The sequence below is a fragment of the Rousettus aegyptiacus genome, unplaced genomic scaffold (assembly GCF_014176215.1).
Source record: "Rousettus aegyptiacus isolate mRouAeg1 unplaced genomic scaffold, mRouAeg1.p scaffold_m13_p_3, whole genome shotgun sequence".
NCBI lineage: Eukaryota > Metazoa > Chordata > Mammalia > Chiroptera > Pteropodidae > Rousettus > Rousettus aegyptiacus.
The window spans coordinates 22,837,735-22,862,138 of record NW_023416306.1 but is presented as its reverse complement, the minus strand read 5'-3'; the positions used below and the strand labels follow the sequence as shown (position 1 = coordinate 22,862,138).

Below are 24,404 nucleotides of genomic sequence, written 5' to 3'. Positions count from 1 at the left end.
GGAACATACCATCATTTTATATATGGGGAAATGCAGGCACAGAAGTTAAATAACTTGCCCACAACTACTATACGGATTTGAACCCAGAATTTAGATATCTTTCTTGTCTGTTAATCTCTGTGTATGTTTAGCCTTCTTGTATTTCACAGTGTCTTCTCTAAAGATGATCCCATGCTATTTTTTGTTATTGATTGCTTCTTATTATGTCGTATTCCCCTAGGAGCAAAGCATTCATTTTCTCGATGTGTTTATTTTTCAGTTGAAGAAAAGGTGACTGGTCCCATGAGCCCGGAAGAATGAACTCAGAGGAGGCTGTTTATACAAGGCTCTCCCACTCACCAGCTGTTGAGCCTGTGGATGAAGAGCAGGATCTTATTACTTCAATGAAAGCATGCGAACATGTTCCCAAACCATCAACAGCCAAGTGGATTTGGTACAGTGGGGCTGCCTAATAAATAATTAATCAGAGGCACTTGATACAAATCTGTCCTGCAGCAGTATCTTCAAACTTAGTGTTGCCTTCTTATCCAGCCTCATGTATGTTAAACTGATCCCTGCTACTTCTCAGGAATGCCCCGAAGGCTGGAATCACAATGGAATTCTCTCCATTCAGGCTGGGTCTGTCCTGTCTGACTGCTATTTATAGAGCTAATGTGGGTTAATAACTATTTATTGAGTTCCTGTTCCATGCCAGTCATTAAGCTGGGTGCCTTACAAACATTAATCTTCACAAAAATTCTATGAAGTTGCATCTATTATCTTCTTTTGCCCTGGCACAAAGGGAGGCTCAGAGAGGTTGTGCACAATGTGTAAGATCACACAGCTGGCAGAGTCAGGGCTCAAACTAGGTCTAAATCCAAAGTCCCTCCAGTTTAACACGCTGCTTTGTCTATCACTGCTCCGGAGATAATTAGCCCATCATATCATCGCCGGTCTTTCTTTCATAATTAGAGGTGGGGAGGCGGTGTTTGGGAAGTGTCTGGGAGAGAAGATCAATGAGGCTTTAGAGGCATTGAAGAATCACAGAATTATTTTCTAAGAAAATTAACGCAACGTTCCTTTAGATCACAGATTGATTAACTGTGGCCTGTGAGTCAAATCCAGCCCCCCAAACTATTTTTGTAAATAAAGTTTTACGGAACCCCATCTTTTATGTATTGTCTATATATGGCTGCTTTCGCTCTACAATGGCAGAGTTGTAGTTGTGACAGAGACCAAATGGCCTTCAAAGCCTAAATTATTGACTATCTGGGCCTTTCCAGAAAAAGCTTGCTGCCCTTTGTTTGGGATGACATAGGAAGAAAGCCAATAGTTTTCATTAAGGCCAAATTATTATTTGTTTCCATTTGACTGGAAAACTACTAAAAGATTTGTAAGGCTGAGATAATCACTGTATTCTTTCTAAGGGGGGATGTGGTCGTGGAGTAGGGGATGGGAGTAGGGACCTGTAGGTATCTAACCCGGGAAGGTTAAGGGACAAGTTGCAGCAGAGAGTTCTGGGCCTCTGTGTCGTCGCCAGCCAACGCTCGTCCCCACTCATTCCTTCCTTTTCCTCCTGCCAAATCAAGTTTCCTAAAATAACTCTTTGCTCATAAACTTGTAAGTGGCTTCCCTCTTACCACATGCTGGAATCCCAGCACCAGCCTGGCATTTAGAGACCTCTACTGTGCTGACCCCTGCTAATCTCTCTCTCTACCTCCTCTGTTTTGTTTAACCACGAGAAAGTCATGCCAATTTACTTGTCTTTGATTTGCTTCTGTGTAAGCAGAGAAGTAAACATAATATTTGTAGGTGGTGGATTTGATAACAGAAAACTAGGCTGAGCTTTTACTTATGATGCCACTTCGCCTAAGGGAAAAGTTCTAGACAAAACTTCATCAATGTATTAGTTACTTTTCTACAGTAAACATTATCCAATTGTATTTAGAAAAAAAGTTTCTAAGGTTTTGTTTCATTTTTAAATTGTAATATCATAAGCTTTCTCTCACATTGCTATGTATTTTTCATAAAGATAATTTTTCACGGCTACCGAATATTTCATCTTTTATATCAGCGGTCCCCCAATTGTTTGACACCAGGGACTGGTGCTCCTATGACAATATAATTAATGCCTGATGATCTGAAGTGGAGCTGAGGTGGTGATGCTAGAGCTTGGGAGCGGCTGCAAATACAGATGAAGCTTCACTCACTTGCCCACTGCTCACCTCCTGCTGTGCACCCTGGTTCCTACCAGTCTGTGGCCCGGGTTCTGGAGACCCCTGTTTTATATATTCTGAAGTTTTCCTAATGCTTACCTGGTATTTGGGCATTGAAAGGTGCTATTTCCATTTGTTTTTTGTTTGTTCGTTTGTTTGTTTGTTTCACCAATATCCATTCCCTGGAGTTGTTCTCCTTGTTTCCCACCTTCGCTCAGGGGGCTAGGGGGTTCTGTCTTCCCTTCGTGTCTGCTTGGCTGAAGTCCTACCCTTTCAGTGTTAGTCCGGTCACCTTCCCTCTTCAAACTCCTATTGCAAGGAAAAGTTCAGATTGACCCTTAAAATGAGGGATGGATTTCAAGCGACTTCCTTTCCTAGGAACTGCTGACATAGTACCCTCTGAACCTAACATCAATAGCATTGCAGCACCAAAGGGCTCAGAGACACCGTTTCCTGCTGCTGTACTCGGGAGAACGATTTATTTTAGAAAATAATAATAGCTAGCTAACATATGTTGTATACTTTCTATATGTCAGGCATTATTCTAAGCACTTTACATACATTCTCATTTATCTTCATGACAACCCTTTCAAGTGCGTACTGTTAATACTTTCATTTTACGAATAAGAAAATTGAGGTACAGAGAGGTTAAAGAACATAACTGGTAAGTGGTAGACTTGGTATTTGAATTCAGACAGTCTGCAATCAGAGATTGAGTGCTTAGCCAATGAAATAGGAGTGCAGTCAATTCACTATGGCCCTTCATCTCCCTAGTCTCAATCACCCAGTCTCAATCCGGCCCGTATCATTTTCAGAGTATGTGCAGAGGGAGAGACGATGCTGAGTAATGTTATTATGAGGAAGAGAGAGCCTGCTCCTCTGTTGGAGAGGCCTGGCTGAAGGCCATCATCCTTTCACAGTGAGATCCACAGACAGATAGATTTGCTTTGTCCTTGGTCATTCTCAAGAGGCATTTCCAGAGCCAAGGCAGGATGTGATGGAAACACTTGTGTCTTCCAGACCTCACTCATCTCAGTGCCCCCATTGCCCAGCATAAACAGGTCATCACACGTGGAGAAAGTATCGTGACATGGCTACAGTTTAGTTAACTGCCCTTCTCATGCCATCTCCCAGGAAGGAGTGGGGTCTCTTACAATGGATCATGTGTGAGAGAGAGAGAGAGTGAGGTTGGGGAGAAGAGATTGAGAGCACATTCCAGAGGTGAGTACAATTGCAAAGCTGAGTCAAAAAGAGAATGAATAAGTTATTGGCCTCTGGTTTGAAGAATGATAGAACTTTGGTGTTCAGAAAGGTGTTAAAAATTATAGTTGCTAGCTACCCAGTACTTGACTCCCCTAGGGCAGCTCTGCTAAGCAAATGCCCTGCCCCTGCTTGGATACCACCACTGATGGGGACCTCACTACTAAACAAAGCCCATTCCAGTTCTGTATGGCTGTTAGAAAGTTGGACTTTTGTTAAAGAGAAATCTATTTTCCTGTAGCTTCCATCAATTAAGTCTAAATCTACCTGTGGGAAGCTAGAGAACAAGTCAGCTCCCTCTTCCACAACAAAGCCCAAGAGAGACGTGAAGTAAATGATAACATCCTCCCTGAGATTGTCCCTCTCCAAACTGTTCTGAACGAATCCAGGCCTTTGGGATGAGTTCATTTTTAGTTGGAAGGGGCAGGGAAAAAAAAAAAAGAATTAGCTAGGTTTGTGTGGTTGGGAAGAGATGATAATAGTTAATAGTTTTTGAATGCTTATTACATGCCAGATATTGTGCTAACCATTTAACATTAATTATCTCATTTAATCTACTCAACACTCCTTGTAGATGGTACTGTTATGATGCCTATTTCACAGCTGAAGAAACCGAGGCTTAGAGAAGCTCAGAGTTTTCCTGGGGGTAGGTGGTGCATGCTAAGACTCAGGCCAGATACTAACAGGGAACAACAAGAGATTTGGGGCTTCAACAGAGAGCAACATTCCAGGCAGTGATTGTGCTTCACAAAAGCCAAATGTAACAGTGAAAGGGGAAGTAACGGGTGAGAATAGGGCTTCTATGGCCCTGAAGACTGAGAGGGAGAAAGCCATACAACGGTGGCACAGAAGGCTATGATATGTAGGGGAATAATAATAGTAACAGCCACCGTTTGTTAAATGCTTCCGAAACCAGGCATTTTGCATATGTAATCTCCTCTAATCCTCACAACAACCCTAACTGGGAATTACTATTATGATCGCTATGTTACACATGAAGAAATTGAGGCTTATCGAGGATAAATACCCACTGAAGCCTACACAGCTGATAAGCAGCAGTGTCAGGGTTTAAATTCAGACACTGACTCTAGGCCCACGGCCCTATACCAACTCCCAGAAGGCAAGGCTGCTGGCAACACTTAAGAGAAGGAAATTTCTTTCCCTAGAAATGGGGGATCCCAGAATTTACGAGGGAACTCAGGGCTGCAGGTAATGCTTGGTAAGAGGACAGGAAACCTGGTTCTGAAAGAGACAATTTTGCCAGACACTTTATATCAACAGTGCCAACCTTGAGGTTATCCTAACTTATTCCAGAATCAGAAACCTAAGAGGTAAAATGTCATCGGTTTTTATTCTTCCCTAGTTCCTTTTATTCCTTTTCAAAAACTGTAAACAGTGTGCTTTCTCTTAGTTCAATGGTTCTTAAGCTTTAGTATGTGTTAGAATAATTTGGAGAATTTATTAAAACACATTACTAGACCCCATTCCCAGAGTTTCTGATTTAGTAGATTGGGGATGAAGCCTGAGAATGTGCACTTCTAACAAGTTACCAGGTGCTGTTGATGCAGTTGGTCCTGGGATTATATTTGAGAACAGCAGCTTTAGTTTATTAGAAAAGCTACTTTTGAAAATTTCTCAACTGACTTAGCTGTGAAAAAGGTAAGTACAGAAAAGGCAAGGACTTCCCCATAAGCCAGAAGCAGCAGGAGTGGGTTGGGGGTACAGACATAGTGAGTCACTCCAGCTAGGTGAGTGACTGTGGCAGGAGAGCCTGTATGGGCTGGGGGAGAGAGGTCACAGCCAGAAGAGACTAGCTGTTCCCAAGTGGAAATACGAGGGAGCAGAAGGCCCTGCTGAGCTGGACCGGGGACCCAGACTGGCCACAGATACAGAGATCTGCAGAGGGCAGAAGTCAAACAGGGTAGAGCTCTCTCAAAAGCTGCAGGCTCCTGGCTGGGCTGCCGGGAAAGAACAGGGGAGGGAGGGGGCAAGCAGCCAGGAGTGAGCTCCTGGGATTGTGGGCTGTGACAGAATCTGGTGATCACATTTCAGCTGCGACTCACTGTCTTCTTAGCCTCTTTCTGCTGATTCCTGTGGTTATGCCCATCAGTCATAAAGTGCCCAGGAGTTGCCCTTTGATGATAGTGAGGTGATGTCCTCGCACCAGGAGAACAGAAGACAGCACTAAATGCTGTTTCTTCTCCTTGGTCATGGGTCCCACAGTGGCAGGCAGGGCCAAAACTGGGGAGCTCACAGTCAGTTGGTTTGACCTCTGATGTTCTCCAATTCCTAAGCTCATTTCTCCCTCACAGGAGACTGACTCAGCTGCAGTGTGTGCGCAGGGCAGAGAATGGCCTTCGTGGCTGTAGCAGTAGGTTAGCGGCTGGGTGCCTGGCCGCTGTTACTGCTCAAGGAATTGGGACAGCTTGGATAGGAGGCCCCTTTTTCTTGGTACCAAGAAAGGGAGCATCTATCTGCAGGACTGCATGCCACTACTACTTTCAGCTGTGAGAGCAAAATTATGCTCATAACACCCTCCCTGGACCCTGGCCTTCAAGCACTACCCACATTACCTGAGCCAAGTTCCTGGTTTCCCTTTTTTAATGACTTTCACCCCATCTCTCAAAAGTGTCTATCTAGTTAAAAAAGGATTTGTTGAGTGCATACTAGACAGCAGGCCCTCAAGGAAATCACAGTGTAGTTAGGGAGACCCATGTATAGAGGTAATTACAGCCTTGTAGGGTAAATGCTGTTTCTTAAACATAAAGCTCATGCTCTCTTAGGGCCTTTGTATTTGTTCTTCCTTCTGTCTAGAATGTCCTTCCTCAGATCTTTGTATGCTTATTCTCTGTCTTCACTCAGGTCACTTTTGAGAGAGGCCTTCCCTGACCTTCCTTCGGAAAATGAACCCTGACAATTCTGAGTCCATTCACCATGCAAATTTTTCTTTATAGCTCCTGTGTGTATAAATACGTACATACACACACACACACACACACACACACACACACATATATTTATTTAATTTTTCGGTCAGCCTCCCATACTATATTGTAAGCTCTGCAATAGAGCTGGGCCTTGTCACTGCTGAATTCTCAAGTCAAAGAACGGCACCTAATAGGTACTCAATATATAGTTTATCTTCATTCATCATGAGCGATTGCCCAGTTGAAGTTTTCGGAGCCTCTCCAGAGTCATCGAAATGGAGGATGAGAACTGTCTACTTAAAAACATTTCCAAGCCTACCTTCCCAAGCTTTCTACAGTCTGCACTGTCCCCTCATTCTAGACTGAGCAGGTTCTAGCTCCCTGCCACAACTACAATGTACTAAGTATTAACTATGCACTGGGCCCTTCAAATACGTTATTTAATCCTTACAATGGTCTGCGAAGTCAGCATTATTTCTCTTATTTTATCTAAGATGAAATAGCCTCAGGAAGAGTGGCTTGCTCAAAATCACAAATAGCAAGGTGCCCAGGGGGGCTCTCTGGAAAAGGTCTACCCACATTTCCGCCCACACTCCTCCAGGACTTTGCCATATTTCCATTACATCCCCTTTCCTTCTCACTGGACAGCTGGGCCTCGGGTGACCTGGCTGCTCCTCCACCGCCAGTGTGGCTTCAAAGGAGTGCAGGACGGAGAGGAGGCTGATCTATTCCCAGGGCCAGAGCTTTCCTTCCAGCGCCCTCCGCATGGGCCCGGCCGCTGGATGCCCAGTGGTCCATTCCGAGGCCTGCAGCGATCGCGCGCGCTGGAGGAAGGAGGCTGGGGTAAAAAGCCTAACAAGGACTTGCGGAGCCAAGGGGCGCGCACTCCTTATGCCCTGCTACACCCTCGGGGCACCCCACACCCCGCGCCCGCTCCCGTTCGGCGGCAGCGCGCATGCGCGGGGCGCTCCTCGCTCCCTCCCTGCTGCGGGCCGTCCTTTCACCCTGGCAACCGTGGCGCGACGACGGCGCGCGCGCTGGCTGGGCGCGGACCGGGCGGGGCCGGAGGCGCCGGTGCAGACCGAGCTGAGGCGGCGGCGGTGGCGGCGGCTGGCGGTCTCGGCGTGTCCGGCTTCTCTGCCTCCGCACACGGTTCTTCGACGCGGTTTTGGGCCCAGCGGACTTAGCCCCTGGCCATGGACTCCCAGAAAGTGAGCGAGGAGGAGGGCGCGGGCCCGTCGAGCCCCGGCGGAGGGTGGGCGGGGCCCGGCCCCTCGGCCGGCCGGGTGGTGGTGGGTGGTGGTGGGTGGTGGGCTCGCGGCGCTGGCAGGGCCCGCCGGCCGGGTGGCCGCGGCCGCGGAGGGCGAGGCCGCCGGATCTTCCTCCGTGGATGGAGAGAAGCGGCGCCCTTCGGGCTGCGAGGACCGCGCCCGGTGACCCAGGCTGGCCTCTGCCCTGCACTTGGTCCTGGGCCCGGGCTCCTGAGGTGAACGAGGGAGGCGTCCCTGTTTCTTAATCATTTTCTGCAGCGCACTGGACCCCCTTTGATTCTAGCAACCTCTCAGCATGCTAGAGAGGGTTTATTCCTTCTCAGCAGACGAGGAAGCCAGTGCACATGGGTCTACCTGCTGGCGCCGAAACTGATGCTCTTTCCTCGGCCCTGTCTTCTCCTAGGACTCTTGGTATAATACATGCTTTCTTAGGTCGGGAACCAAATTTCCTTAGTACCCCGCCTTCCTCCCCACCCTCCTCTGCCCATGACTTGTTCTTAAGCAGGTCTTAGTATTTAATTTAGAATTGGTTGAATTGAGAGAGAAGACTTAGACTTGTCAGGGCAGCGGGCCCACCCCTCTGCCTAGTGTGTGTGGCTAGTCACAGTTACCTTAGTGGTAGTTGGGCATGTTTTATACTTTCCGAACAAGTTAAGGAAAGGATGCTCAGAACTAGCCTTTTCAATGAAAAAAATAATAATGAAACTATTTAGAGAACGTAGCCTATGTTTTGAATACAATTAGAAGTGAGTAATTAATATTCAGCGATAATCCCTAGGAAGAAATCAACCACCCTATTACGTTAGATTGTAGTAACTGAGATATAGTACAGTGAGGAAACACAAGCGTTGTTAATAATGTAGTAGGGAAAATCAAGGGCATATCCAAGAGGCCGTTCTTTTCTATTATTAGATAGAAAGCACTGGAAAGACTTACTAGAACAATGTTTTATATAATTTTGCCTGGATTCACCTCCTTGAGCTCTGGGGGCATGAGAGAATAGAGGAGCAATGCTTTAATATAGTATTTAATGAAATGTTTGATTTCACTGTTTTCATGCATCTTGAAACTCAGTTGGGTATGCTCAATTTTTATTTCTATGACTACTAGTAAGACATTAAAAAACTACATTGTGTGTGTTTTGAATATATATTTAAAACATCTTTGCCTGAATTTGTAAAACTTCACAGCTTATTTAACTTTTTTTAGAAGAAGTCATATGATACCTGAACGGATATTAGTTTAGGGCAAATAGAAGGGCAAAGACTTGGATTCCAGAGACTTGAGCTCCATTCTGCTATTTACTGGTTCAGTGATATGGAGCAAGTCACTTAACTGTAATTAATCTATTTCCTCATCTATGCAGTAGAAGTAAATATTTCTTAAGGTTATAGTAAAAATGATGTAAATGTGAAAGTGGCATTTTTAAAGTTTACAAAGTAAGTACTAAAACACTATCTGCTGTAATTTAAAAAAGTATTTTAATATGGGTCGTACATGATTTTTTTACTTTAAAGAGGACTTATGAAGGTTGTGACTCCTGTGAGATCCTATCACTAGCCATAAGGCTAAGATTTGAACTTATTTGGTCTTGTTCCAAGTGATGTATTTTAGTACCTATAGGTACCATGTGCAGTTTCCCCAGAGGTAACAAAGAAATAGCTTTTTTTTCTTAACTGGTATTAATGTAGCTTATTTGTGATAACTTTGAGAATCGACTTCTCGATATTAGAAAATGTGTTGAATTTCGTTGGTGGTATCAAATAATATTTCTAATTTAAAAACTATTTTGTTTTAGGGCTTAAAATGAGTATCTGGTGTTTATGCTTATAAACATAAATTATAATCATGAATTATTGCAGAATCAATTATATATCTCAACTAATAATGAACTTAACTGGATATTTATTTCTTTTAAATAAGACAGTACCTCTGGCATGATTTTTCTTTCCTATTATAGAATGTTACAATGCAAATAGTAGCAGGGATGGTACTTTAGAGTAAGGAAAATGGTTAGATACTGTAAGTGGCAAAGGGTAAAGATGCCATGAATATACACCTGCTTGTTAGGCATTGGGATTTGGGCTTTAAATTATTAAGAGAGATGGCTTTGGAGCCAGGTGCTCAGTCCTATTTATGGGCTCAGTTAGCTTGGGTAATTTGCTATGTGTCTGTTTTGTCACCTATAAAATAGAGATAATATTGTGCTTACCCTAAGGGGTTATTGTGAAGATCATGTTTATTTTTAGAAATCACTCGGTGCCTAGCATACATGAGTATTACCTGTTAGCTATTATTATTAATTTCATAATCTCAACTTCAAAATAACTTTTTTTTGGTAATTTGAATAACTGTTTTTCTAATCTAGTCTGTTTTTTACCTTTGTCCTTAAGTTTTAAAGTATATTTATTTTTCTGTTTTTATATCTGTAACAAGTGATTTCAAATGGCGATGCCAAAGAAGAGTTGTTAAATCCTAATTGAAAGAGGATTGGAAGTTCTGACTCATGCAATCTGACAATAGAGGTTAAGTTAACTGGACAGTCTTACAGAAGCGTGATGGTGGCTAGGCAGCAAATGGGTTAGCTTGACCAGCTGCTTTTTTGTCTGTGAAAATAACTTGGACTTCAGTGCTTTGTTAACAGATGCTCTGTTTGAGAAGAGGAAGAAAACATAATTGCTTTGGGTATGTAAGGCATACTGTTAGATGCAGAAAACCACAGTATTATCTCCTAGAAATAAACAGAGAAATTTTGCTTATATCAAGTTTCTGGGACACTTTTGTGAACAGGATGTGTTATGGATAGGTAGCTTTGTTTGATACTCACACCTTTTGATGATATCCCTAAGTGGTTTTAAGATAAAATCCCAAAGGTTTCTTTACTTGGTGAAATGTGTATATTCAAAGAAGCCATTGAAATAAGACATTTGCACCTTTCTAGAGTCTTGGTGCTTAGAATTTGATAGTTTAGGTTAAATTTTTGTACAGGACATCATTCACATTCATAGGGGTTGCTGTTTCTAGGAAAGGGTACTGTAGAAACAAGTTGGAGAAGAAGGGATAAGGGATCCCAGAGGAAGGATGTCTCCAACAACATACATTGTCAATTGTTTGCTTTCTCCCACTTTTTCCTGTGTATTCTTTACTTTCTACTACTTGGAAGGGTTAGTGACAGTCAGATGAAGCTTGACTATACAAGACTGGACAAACCTAGAGTGGGAAGATTGAACTGAGTGGGGGAAATTTAAAGCATGACAGCTTGCAGCAAGTAGCATGTTTACACTTAGCTTCCTAATCCCAGTTTCCTCCTTTACTCTGGAATTTGCCCTCATATTGTACTCTAGCAGTTTTTAAAAACCTCCATCATAGCTAGGTAAGCTGCCAGCTGTCCAAAGTTCCAAAAGTACTCCTAGTCAAAAAAAAAAAAAAAAATTTTTTTTTTCTTGAGGAAGGGAAAGAGAAATGAAAATTGAGTATTATTTTGCTTCCAGTATTGTGTTAGATAGACTGCTTTAAAGTCTCAACTCTTATTTCTATTGCACAGATATGGAAAATGAAACTCATATTGGTTAAATGACTTGTTCAGTGTCACACAGCTAGCAAGTGGTAGTCGAGTCAAACCAGGTCTTTCTTCACCATCCAGGTTTTTTTTCATTACCACCCTTCTTGCCCGAATCCTTTGCATTTAAGTGGTGGTATGATTAAAACTTAAAATGTTAACAGGAATAAACCTCTGTAAAGTAGTTCTTTGAAAGAAACTAGTTAAGGCTAGTGAAAATAGTTCATAGAAAGTATAGAATATGATTTAGATGAAAACCAGGAATTTGGTCTTTCTTGCTGCTGCTATTTACCCTTTTTCCAGCTTTTTTTCTTTATTGAGGGAGGGCCTTAGCTTTCTAAAGTAGAGCTGTGAACAGGAAGGCATAGTGGGATTTTGTACTCCGTAGGTAAGCGCAATTGCAAACATTCCTGTAGAATGGATCAGAATGATCCAGGATAATGTTCAGGGCACAAGGGTGTTACCCTACCCTCTTTAAAGGACCATACTGACATACTTATGATCACTATATTTAAGTACAGATATCTTCATTTCTTGTTGAACTTGGCAGTTTAAGAAATTAGAAGTATAATGAAGCAGACTTTACTCTTTTCTTTCTCCCCAATTTTAACACAGTGCTTCTTTGCAAATGCCTAGCTGAATGTAAACAGGATTTTTCATGCAGCAAACACTTTGAATGTTTCCCTTAGTGATAGATATTCTAGCCTAGGGAAGACAGTATTTTGAAGTTAGTGGATTTTGTCTCCCATTTTCTTTTAATATGTTTTATATTCTGAATTGGCACTTCTTAGGCACAAGGTTCTGGTAGTATCTGGTCTCAGTTATTGATACTTGTTGATTGATAGCTAATTATATTTTGAACTAATTAATAATAAAATGTTAGCACAGCCAACCTGTGTACTTTTGTTACATTATAAATATAAGTAATACAAATTTATTGTAGGAAAATAGAAAACATAGATAAATGAAAATAAAAATCATCCATAATCCTTCTACCCAGAGATAACATCTTTTAACATTTGTATGTCTTAAATTCCAGTCTTTTTTAAATGTATATAGAAACTTAAAAACTATGGTATCATGCTATGTATAAAGCTTTATAATTTACCTTTCACTTAATATATTATGAATCTTTTACCATGTTAATATTCCATACCACTTTTAATGATTCAGCAGAATTCTTCTGTATTGTTATATTACTTGATTTTTAATCAGTAACCTTTTATTGTACATATATGTTAGTCCCAACCTTATAATGTTATAAATAACATTGAGATGAACATTTATGTAGGCAAATCTCAGCTTATACTCTTATTTACTTACTTAGAATAAATTAGTAGAACTACAATTAGTGAATTAATATGTATATATTTTGAAAAATCCTTTTGTGTTTATTACCAGGTTGCCCTTCACGAGGGTTATGTCAGTTTATGCTGCTATCAGCAGTACCCGAGAGTACCCCGTCTCCATTCCCTCTCACCTCCCCTTAACTAGGTGGTGGGCGCTCTGGTTTCCTTGGCTAAACGTGAGCTTCCTAGATTTCACTGAATGGAACAGCCAGTTCAAAAGTTACACATGGATAACACTTCTTCAGCCTCTGACACACTGTATTTCCTTAAATCTTAGATTGGAGTGTACCTCCTCTTCTGCCCTCACATCTTACAGCTGGGCTCAGGGTGGGAAGGCAGTGTTCCTACCATGTCTCTTGGATTTTTTTTTTTCTGTGGATCACCCTAGTTGCATCTGTACAACAGGTGGTGTTCTGAACTGTTTCTCTGTTAGAGAGGGTATGACTTTCTCCTAGTTAGCTTTTTACGATGATTAGATTCCTGAACTCTTTGACAATATATAATTCTTTTTTACTTCCTTGCACCACATCTGAGCACAGTACTCTTGTTTGTGTTGCTGTAGCTATGGTCAACTGGTAAGATTCTAGTTGGCTTGCTTACAGCTGGATAGAGCTTTCTGAATTTCAACTCTTGTTAGTGAAATCAAAGGAGAGGTATATAGTGTAGAGTGATGCAAATGTCATCATTCCTGATGGCATTAGGACATTTTCCAGGAATTCTATATGCTGGTTTCATTGATTCTTTTGCTCTGGTTTCAAGAACTGTATGATTATTTCGTACTGTCCCCAGCAGTATGAGGAGCCGAGACTACTGGAAGTGTACAGGCTTGCAGCTTCCTGTCTTTGAATTGTGACTACCACTTGATAGCGTGTGATCTAAGAATGTTTCTTAACTTGTTTAACCTTTCCTTTTTTCAACCATAAAATGAAAAGACTAATACAACTTGAAAAACAATCTGTTGTGAAGATGAAAAGAATATTCCCTTTTTCGTAGCTTAGCATGCCTGGCACATAGAAAGTGTTTAGTGAATATTAACTGAAATGGTTATCATAATAGTTTGACCCCCTGAAGTTGCGGATTGTTAGTGATATTTGCAGTGGTTCTAGTTTTGTAAATCTCAGCTCCCTAGAATACTAGTGCAGAATTAATTCGAATCAGAAATCTCCTTGTCTGAGTAGATGCTGGTGGAAACCCATACATCAAAATGTTTCTTTAATTATGACCACTTGGTTATTGATGCCCTCAGATGCAGAGTAGCATATAAACCTAGGTATAATGGTTTTCTGTCACTGGTTCTAAGAATAGAAAGATTCTGCATCATAACTTCAGAGTCTTGTTACACCTGTTTCTGGGAGGAACACCTACAGGGTAAACAGCTAACTCTTGGTATGAGTCTTCTTTTATAGCGTAACTTCATTTTGTTATTGTAGTAAAATACCACCAGTGGTGAGGATGGGAAAGTACAGTATAGGTAAGTGAATACAGCACAGAGCCCTAGGTGGCATCCCAGGAATGATAGTACCTACTTATCTCCAAGGGTTGTTGTGAGAATTAAATGAGAACTGTTGTAATTATTTTTGATTTTTTCATTACTATAATAACTTTATGAACATTTATATAATTATATAAAATGTTATCTGTTTATCAGATTATTTCCTGAGCTCTTTATTTATAGCTTTTTATAAATGTTTGATTATATTTTGTGGAGATCCTTTACCACGTAGATTCTCACAAGAAATTATTAAAATATTTATACCTGTGGGTGCTTACAGATACAGGCTTGTGCGTCTGGGAAAATTATAAAGTAAAAGTACTTGCATTTGAGTTTTACTGAGAATACGAGTACCTTGTTTGAGTTTTGCTGTTATTACCCATAGAGAGTTATTAAACAACTAGAGACCTGTGTTGTTCAGTACACGTGGCTAGAAACAATGAAATTAAAGTTAAAAAATAAATTTAGTACTTCAGTTGTTCTTTCCTCATTAGCTTCATATGGCTAGAGATTATCATATTGGGTAGCACATATATAGGACATTTATATCAGAGCAGAAAATTTTATTGACTAGCACCAAACTAGAGTATGTGAGAAAGTTAAATAACTGTTTTATTTAAATAGGAAGGATTATCAAAAAGTCTAAAGTACTTGCTCCTAAGATTACTTACCTTATTTATTCTGCTTCTACAGCATTTGTAAATATTGCAGTGAATGTTGTAATTTTAGCTGTACATTTAATACCTACTTTCATATTTCTCAAATATATTTTTTATTTTTATAAATAAATGTCAAATTTCAATATCTCTTTGCTTTAATTTCTCATATCCTGATGTTGTATAGAAGTTTCCATTTTTTTTTCAATGTTTAAAGATTTGGTTCTATTCCTTTGCCACATATATGACCTAAAATAATAATATTGATACTAAATAATGTTGATAATCTTCAATATGAAAAGTATGATTGTGATTAAGTTGTGTATTAAGAATAAAATGTTTTAAAACAATGAACATACATATTCCATCTTTTTAGTTATAGGCCTTTGGAAATTTTGACTAATGAGAAGCTTTATGTTACTCCTTTTATTATGTAACAAATTCTTTCATAAGGATTTGTTTAGAGAATTGTGATTAATGAACTTTATAATTCTCTTATTAAAATAGCATAATGTTTAATTTCTTTTTGAATCCTAGGAAGCTCTACAAAGGATCATTTCAACTCTGGCAAATAAAAACGATGAAATTCAGAACTTTATTGATACACTAAATCAAACACTAAAAGGTGTTCAGGTATGAATTTTTTAAAAATTTGTGTAAATACGTCACAGCAAATGATTGTTGGACCAAGTCAGAAATAAAAATACACACTATCAATTCTAGACTATGAACTAATGGAGAGCAGGGTTTTTAAATGGCAGACAAATAAAAATGCCTTCTTTGCTATTCCTGCATTTTCCAAGGAAAGAACAAATTGTAAGGGAAAAAGACAACTCTGGAATAATAATTGCTAGGGAATATTGTAGTGCTCACTTTTGTTCTCTTCCATTTTATTTTTTCCTTTTCTAATTCTAATTAAGAGCAAGTCATACCTTTTCAAATGCACTGGAGAGCTAAGCATTTCTTTTATAGTAAATAGTGGAAGGAAAATATAGATGGTAAGAGGTCTGCTTGTAGAACTAGATGAAAGTAAAACATAGCAGTAAAAGGTAAAGTGCTCAGCGAGGAGAGAGAGGAACACTTAGGGAAATGGTTCCAGGTTTGGGGAGATAATCCACACTACAAACAATCAAATGTTGGTGGTGGAAAGTACCTTAAAATAAGCTGGTGATGCTTCCCCATGAATGCACCTTAATGAATTTAAGGGTAATTTCTTTTTAAAATAAGCATAGATTCGTAGGACACTTAGAGACATAGAACCCTTTTCTGTAGTTTTTGTTTTAACCTAAGTAATTGCCTGATTCTTGATCTGTTAAATGTTATTTTCACTGCCTTTCCTTTACTTCTGAATTTACCATAACCGAAGATAATTGATTATGATCTTCACCACTTTAACTGCCTTTCTTGAACTATTTTATTGGAAAATTTGGCGAATTCACAAATCCATTTTAAGTGAGCAAAGCTAGTGGTTCTAAAATTCTTGATATATGGTAAGATAATCATCTGTAAAAAGAGATCATAGATATAGTTAGCCTAAAATATTTTTCTGATTAACAATTTAGTAGAACTCTACCTTGAAATTCAGAGGAAAAAAATAGAGGAAGAATTAAGCCACACCCATCACTGAAGACAGGGGCATAAGAGACCATAAGAAGGTGCCAGTTGGTTATTGAGGGGAAAAGACTCGTCCATTTCCTTTTGGTTAAATAAACTGAGGTCAAGGAGTTGAAGCGGTGTACTGAGTGGTTAATGTGGGATATGATGTAGGTCTTTTGCCTTCCATACTGCATACTTCTTCCACAGCTTGTTCTTAACTACTGTAAATAAAATAGTAAAATGATTAACACCACTTTTGGTTAAGACCCCAGTGAGACGATGTCTAGTTTTTATAAGTATTATAAGCAAAAGTTTGGAATATTTTAGTTCTTTTAGCCAGTGTCAATTTGCTTCTCTTAACCGAATGATTCATTTAAGGTAAAAAATGCCTTAAAATAACGTCTTTTATTTCATAATTGTTATAGTTGTGCATATGGCCTATCTAGGGATTTCCCAAGTATATTAAATTATTTCTCGATGAAAGAATAGCATCTTGCTTAATGAAGCAGTGACGAACTCTGGAAAGTCAGCAGACTTGAAATGCTATATTAATTTTGCCACTAGCAACTAGTAGTGTAGCTTTGGGCAAGTCACTTATCTGTATTTTATTTTATAAAATTTAGGAGTTCGATCACACAAATTCTAGTTGGTAGATGATTTCTGAGGTTCCTCCTAGCACTAAAATCCAGTGCTTGATAAATCTTTTAGGATACAGTAGGGGATTGCTTAGTCTTGAAGTTCTGCATATCTTATGTAAATGCAGTATTTTAGATAACCTGGTTTAAAAAGTTACACAAAGTCACCACCATCCATATATGTCTAAACTGTTCCTAAAGAGTTACAGAATAAAAGTCTCTGGAATATTTTGTTGAAATGCTTCACGGATGGTTCTGATACACATTAGAGGTTGAGAATCCCTGACTTAGGGTCTGCCTTAGAGCCAGAAGGTTTGGAGAGAACTGACAGCCTTAAAATAACCTTTCACATCGTCCTGTGGAAACAGTATTGTAAAGAGAGAGGATGGGCTAACGCATAAAAGGTTGCTTAACTCATAGCATGGCTGAAATAGTACTATAAGCATTAATAGCCAGCTTCTTGGATTTATGTGATTTTAAAACTTTATTCAAATATTAAAACTGTTATTTTTATGACATTAGGCTGAGATAGTTTATAATATGGTTCTATTTGTTGATAAATATGTATTAGTTTTAAATGTTTGACAACTCTTCAGTAAAATCATTTCATTTTGTTCGTTTATTAAATAGGAAAATTCTTCTAACATACTTACAGAGTTAGATGAAGAATTTGATAGTTTATACTCAATATTGGATGAGGTGAAAGAAAGTATGATTAACAGTATCAAACAGGAACAAGCTCGTAAGTTACAAGAGTTACAGGTGAGATCATGCAACTATTTACATATGAATATTTTTAGTTTAATGCTTGATTTATTGAAAGCAAAAATGTATGTGTATAACTCTACTTTTATCTTGTAGAAGAATGATTCTTAATATTTTTTGGTCATTGATAAATATATATTTTTAATTGTGATAAAAACCATAAGATTTATCCTCTTGTTTTAAAACATATAGTTCAGTTATGTTAACTGTATTTACATTGTTGTGTAATGGATCTCTAGGACTTTTCCATTTTACAAAACTGAAACTCAATACCCATCAAACAACTCCCTATTTGCCTCTCTCCCCATGGCCTGGCAACCATCATTGTATTTTCTGTTTTCTTGATTTTGACTACTTTAGATATCTTGTAAGTGGAACCATAACAGTATTTGTCCCTTTGTGACTGGCATATTCTACTCAGCATAATGTCCTCAAGGTTTGTACATGTTTAGCGTGGCCCAGGATTTCCTCCCTTTTTTGTGGCTGAATAATATTCCATTGTATGCATGTACCACATTTTCTTTATTCATTCATCTGTCTATGGACAACTAGGTTGCTTTTATCTCTTGCCTGTTGTGAATAATGCTGCAGTGAACAAGGATGTGCCACTATCTTTTTGAGATCGTGTTTTCAAGTTTTTTGGCTATATCCCCAGAAATAGGTTGCTAGTTCTTATGATAATTCTATTTTTAGTTTTTTGAGGAACTTCCATACTGGTTTTTATAGTTGCTGTACCATGTTACAACCCCACCAGTAGTGCACAAGGATTTTAATTTCTCCATATCTTTGCCAACACTTGCTACTTCCTAGTTTTTTGTTATTATTTTAATTGAGATTTAATTGACCTATAACATTATATTAGTTTCAGGTGTACAACATAATGATTTGATATTTATGTATTACTTAATGACTGTGACAATAAGTCTAGTTGATATCTATTACCATTCATAGTAACAAATTTTTTGTGTGTGTGATGACAACTTTTAAGATTTATTCTCTTAGCAGCTTTCAAACATACAATGCACTATTATTAACTATAATCACTATGTTGTACATTACATCCCCAGGACTTATTTTGTAACTGGAAGTTTGTGTCTTTTGACCACCTTCACCCATTTTGCCTCTGTTTACTATTTTTTTTGATAGTGGCCATCCTAACAAATGTGAGATGATACCTCATTGTGGTTTTGATTTGCATTTCTCTAATAATTAGTGTTGAGCATCTTTTTATATAAGTGTCCATTTGTATTTCTTCTTTCAAGAAATATATATTCAGTTCTTTTGCCCATTTTTCTATCAGGTTATTTTTTGTTGTTGAATTATAGGAGATATTTATAGTTCTAGATATTAACCGCTTGTCAGATATATGGTGTACATTTATTTTCTCCCATTCCTTAGGTTGCCTTTTTACTCGATTGATTTTTTTTTTCTTTAATGTGGAGAAGTTTTTAAGTTTGGTATAGTTCCATTTGTCTTTTTTTTTGTTTTTATTGCCTGGGCTTTTGGTGTCATATCCAAGAAATCATTGCCAAATCCAGTGTAATGAAGCTTTGCTCCTGTGTCTTCATCTAGCAGTTTTATAGTTTTAGGGCTTATGTTTAGGCCTGTCATCCATTTAGAGTGAATTTTGTGTGTAGTGTCAGGTGAGTTCAAATTCATTCTTTTGCATGTGGATATCCAGTTTTCCCAGCACCATTTGTTGAAGATGCTCTTATTTCCCCATTTTGTGGTTTGGCACGCTTGTCAAAGATCATTTGACCATATATGTGAGGGTTTATTTCTGGGCGCTCTGTTCTGTTCCATTGGTCGATATATCTGTCTTTATGCCAGTATCACACTATTTTGCTTAGCATTGTAATATGTTTTAAAGTCAGGAAGTATGAATGTGCTCTCAACTTTAGTCTTATTTTCCAATATTGTTTTGATAATTCAGTGTCCTTTGCAATTTCATATGAATTTTATAATTTTTTTTTTTCTATTTTGATAGGGGTTCCATTGAGTTTGCAGATTGTTTTGGGTAGTATGGACATTTTAACAATATTAAGTCTTCCAGTCTGTGATCATGAGATTCCTTTCCGTTTATTTGTGTCATCTTTAATTTCTTTCAGCAGTTTTGTAGTGTTCAGATATTTTGACTCCTTGGTTAAGTTTACTCCAAAATATTTTATTATTTTTGATGCTATTGTAAATAATATTATTTTCTTAATTTCCTCCTTGGGTTGTTTCTTGTTGGTATATAGAAATGTAGCTGATTTTTGTATGTTGATTTCAGTCATAGATGTCTTTGAGAATCAGAAAGCTGTAGAAGAATACAAACATTCTCCTCTCTTATGCACATACTGTTCACATGCAATTTCCAAGGGTCAAATACCCTTCCAAGTGTGTCCATACGTCCCAGGTTAAGATTTTTTGTTTATATTGAGGAGGTGGGGGTGGTATTACTTGAATCATTCAAAGGTGATTATTTAGTCATAAAGTATTTATAAATTTCAATAAATGAGACATTCATTCATTTAAAAAACAAAATTGGAGAGAAAAGGAAAACTCAGTGTCTTCTGAAGATCTGACCCACAGCTCATCCTTTGCAGATTTCTCATCCCTCTTCACAGCACCAGTTTGGAATACCTTTTAAACGTTCCATTGCTTGATCTACAACCTCCCTCTCTCCCTCTCTCTATCTGCCAGAGATTTTCTAAATTATCTTCATTGTCATTGTGTTGGCCAGCTGTTTCTGTTAACGCAGCCCATACCACGTATTAAATCTGCCACTGTTGAGGCCACGAGCCATATTTTTTCTCCAACCTTCTCTTCTTCCCATCAGGTGACAAAAAAATGCCATGCGTATTGAATACGCATTGCCAATTTTTATATGCCACCTTTAACTATCCCTGGGGCGCATGATGTTTCAGTGCTGCTACTATTATTTTCCTTTTCTCTTACTTGTAAGCTCTCCAAATACCAAGTTGGTGCCTATTTTTTGTTGGGACCTTCTTTCTGCTTAACTGTATATGTAGTTATTTTTTTGGCATTATTAATAGGGTAGCTGAAGGAAGCCATTAGACACATTTTATAAAAAAAAAGCTTGCAGTTGGCTAGATAAAATTAAACTCTTGTTAACACCTTTCTTGAAAGTAGGAACTTTATCATTTATGTTTAGAAAAATACTTTTTACTTGCCCCCTATTCACGTATCTTATATTGCTAGCTTTTAATTAAGAGCAGTTGACTGACTAGCTCTTCTAAGGTCCTTTTCTCTATTCTCCATTTTCCCCTTTCCTCAAAATTCACATACATTGGATAACAAAGCTCTTAATAACAGTGACTTTAGTGAAGCATTATTAGGAATTGAAATCATAATTACAATTGGATTTTTAAAAACTATTTTATCATCTTCACTATGTCTTGTTATGTTTGCCCTAACAATAGTATAGAGTTGTAAAAGATTTCAGAAAACTGTGAAAATGTTCTACATCTTAATGTTTAAAATTCATATTTGAGAAGCTAGTTTAGAGTGCCTTTTGTTAGCACAATTTATGGTGGTCAATGACGATATTTGATCAACAGTATCAGTCAGTAAAATTTGACTTACTGTTATGCTGGATTTGGGGTATTTGTAGTGAGCAAAACCCCTACCTGCATGGATTTCACATTCTAATGGAGAATAATTTGCAAGAATTGCAAAAGAAAGGAAAATGAGATCCTCGTGTCAAAGAGATTAGAATTTATAAGAGTAAGCAAAAATGTATTTAAGACATAACTGATTTCAGAATAATGTTAATGTAAACAGTAGATAGCTGTACACAATGCAGAGGAATCTTGAAGGGAATTAAGTTAAGAAACAGTTCATTAGAAACTGATATGAAGCACTTTGAGGAAGGAAGGTACTTATTTAATAAAAAGAAGGGAGAGTTAAGATAATCAAAGATCAGAAGTCTGGAAGAGTCTTTGAATCATCTTGAAGCCCAGTGCTGATTTGGAAGAGAGATCTAATACCATCGGTGTCATGGCATGTGGGTTTTGACCTTTTGGAGTGTTGTCTTTTCTTAACTCAAGGTGTTTGAAATTTTCAGAATTAGAAAATCTTTATCCATTGTGAATTTTTTATTTAAAATACGTCTAGACTTCTAGAAGTGTGGTATTTTTATATCAGAACTTGTTTTCTGACAGCCATGTACAGAGCAGGATATACGTGGGTTTACATAAAATCTATTGTGCTCTTATAACAGGCTACATTTATTGCTCTTGTAAGTGACTTAAAAGTCGTTGACTAAATTCCCAGTAATACATAATTGGCTCATATAAATTTATTTAAACTCTTTTCCTCATAGAGTCTCATAACTTTGCTTCAGGTTTTGTATTCGTCAAATTCATGATTAGCGGAGGAATTCAAAATGTTGCAGAAAATGGGAGGATCAGAGTTCTGAATACTGTTTGGAAGTAGTGACTGCAAGGATGTTAGCACCTTCTTTTCTTTTTCTACCATCACTTCAGGTCCTAATTTTTTTCCAGTGATTTCATTGTTTTATTGTTTTTCCCCTCCTTTTATCTTACACTTTATTAGCCCTTGTAATACTTAATACTTGCCTCTCCTTCTCAAAACTTTTGGCAAATTTCTAAATAAGAATGGTATTTAGGGGACCAGGGGAAACTGAGTGGACAACAGGTTGTAAAATAAGACTGTGAGTTATTGAAACATAAGTTTAATGAGAGTAACTTCATTCTTGAGGATGTTCTTGTGTTATGATTCAAAGAAAAGCTACAGTGATGTCAGCCTAATGGTATTTCAAACCATAAAGTTTTCTTGGGATAGTTTTACAACCAAATATTAAAAAGAATCACAGCTTGGCTATTGATGCCATTCCCTTCTTTAGTTGGAGATAATAGAGCATCTCTCTTCTTCCTTTGGGTTCACAAACTCAATAGCATGTTGTATTGCTTAAGATATTTTAATAATTCCTCTGAGAAACTCATAAGTTAGTGCTCTTTAAGTTGTAGTCTTTTGTACCCTCCCCCGTCTTTCACTTTCCCTCTTGACTTCAAAGCACATTCATAACCTTTCCCCTTAGAATGTTATTTTATCTCAAACTTTGACCTCAGATTGGACTCTTTCACATTAATGGTTCCTTTAGATATATTCTGTATTCTTCTTGGTATTTTTTACTTTAATACTACGTTGACACAGTCTGCCCTAGAGATCCTGTATAGACCATTTATATATCCACCATTTTATTCTCAGTGATTTTTATTAAACCTTAAGCTCTTCTCTAACTTGCATATTTCAAATGATAGGTTGTTAATTAATCTTTGGAACTCATTAAGAGGTTTACCTATAGGAGGAGCAGTATTTTTATGAAATTGTGGTTTGGTTCTTAGAATAACATATTAAAACCTATTTTAACCCAAAATATGGCTGAACTATTCTACTTTTCCAAAGTAAACTAGAACATATTAGAAACCAACAAAATGAGCGATAGTTTATCTTTAGTGTTGATCTTAAGGGGAAATTAAGTAGTTTTGAATATGAAATACATATTCATAAATAGATATTTATAAATATTCTGAAGATGAATCTCGGATACATTTAAAAGCATAGGAATGGGTCTGTTTCTCTGTTTAAAGTCATCACTAACAATATTTTCACATGACTGGGCTTAGTTTTAGATCCCCAAATGATAGAGTGAGAGAGAGAATGAAATGAATAAGAAAGGTTGTTTTTGGTGAAATTAACACATCAGAATAACAGCACATCAATATAACTCATATTTTGTTCCTTTTTATTTTTTTAAAATTTATTCACTAACATTGTGATTCTTTGAGATATATTCTGTGTTATTTAGTATTGGGAACTATAAATTATTTAGAAGAGTATCTGCAACTGAGTATTGTGATAAATAGAATACTAAGGTTGTGCTTAGCTGAATGTATTTGTAATTTGATTCATAAACTTAAATAGTTAAATATCACCAAGAAATTTAGTCTTCGTTATAGAGGATGTTGTCTGTAGATGGATTATTTTGATGTTTTAATTGGCGATGGTTTTTAGACTATGCTGAGAAGAATCTTTAAGTAAATTTGACTCCAGTTATTTATAATTGGTTTAATTTCTTTTGTATGTTTAAATGATGAATATGTTTTTATCTGCAGTCGAGCTATTTCAGACAAATTATGGAAAGATGTTAAGTACAATGTATTAAGATAATTAAATTTGTTAAAAATGTGACTATTATTTTGCTTCAGTAATTCTTGAAAATATTTTTGTTCAATTATTGCTATTAAAATTCTAAGTTTATTATGATAATACATATTTAAGATTCTGATGGCAATAGGAAATTTTATGTTAATGATTTTATTTTTCTAGAGTCAGCTTAGTCAATGTAATAATGCACTGGAGAACTCTGAAGAACTGCTAGAATTTGCAACACGGTCATTAGATATAAAGGAAGCTGAAGAATTTTCAAAGGTACAAAAAAAGAAAAAAAAACTCCCCCAAAATCAATCTACTTAAAACAAAGTTTTGTTTAAAAAATGATATTTTCTTTTTTAATTTTGGATTCATTCAGTCTAGAGAAATCTAAAGTCTAAAAGGAATGTGAGATCTCGTTTTGTCTTCCTTTCTATGAGCTGGTTGGCAAAACATCTGCTTGATGCAAATGAGCACTGTAATTTAGTGGAATTTGTTACTAAGTTTGTTATTAAATGT

At 37.6% G+C, this 24,404-nt stretch overlaps 2 protein-coding genes across 8 annotated transcripts in view; both read left to right on the top strand.

The window, feature by feature from the left end:
• Positions 1–1,146, top strand: part of SLC44A1 (solute carrier family 44 member 1) — a 161,988-nt gene extending 160,842 nt beyond the window's left edge. The window contains exon 16 of the mRNA XM_016156074.2: positions 260–1,146. Within this exon, the coding sequence (XP_016011560.1) occupies positions 260–274 (15 nt within the window). The 3' untranslated portion in view covers positions 275–1,146. The remainder of the gene's footprint in view (positions 1–259) is intronic.
• Positions 1,147–7,108: 5,962 nt separating this feature from the next.
• Positions 7,109–24,404, top strand: part of FSD1L (fibronectin type III and SPRY domain containing 1 like) — a 51,886-nt gene continuing 34,590 nt past the window's right edge. For 3 of the 7 annotated variants that reach the window (XM_016156086.2, XM_016156085.2, XM_016156084.2), the window contains exons 1-4: positions 7,466–7,593; positions 15,247–15,342; positions 17,571–17,702; positions 24,063–24,164. In XM_016156086.2, coding sequence (XP_016011572.2) covers positions 7,579–7,593; positions 15,247–15,342; positions 17,571–17,702; positions 24,063–24,164 — 345 coding nt within the window. In that variant the 5' untranslated portion in view covers positions 7,466–7,578. Of the gene's footprint in view, positions 7,594–7,784; positions 8,086–15,246; positions 15,343–17,570; positions 17,703–24,062; positions 24,165–24,404 lie in introns of those variants that run through there. The other 4 variants (XM_036238336.1, XM_036238335.1, XM_036238334.1 and 1 more) reach the window with 2 other exon arrangements.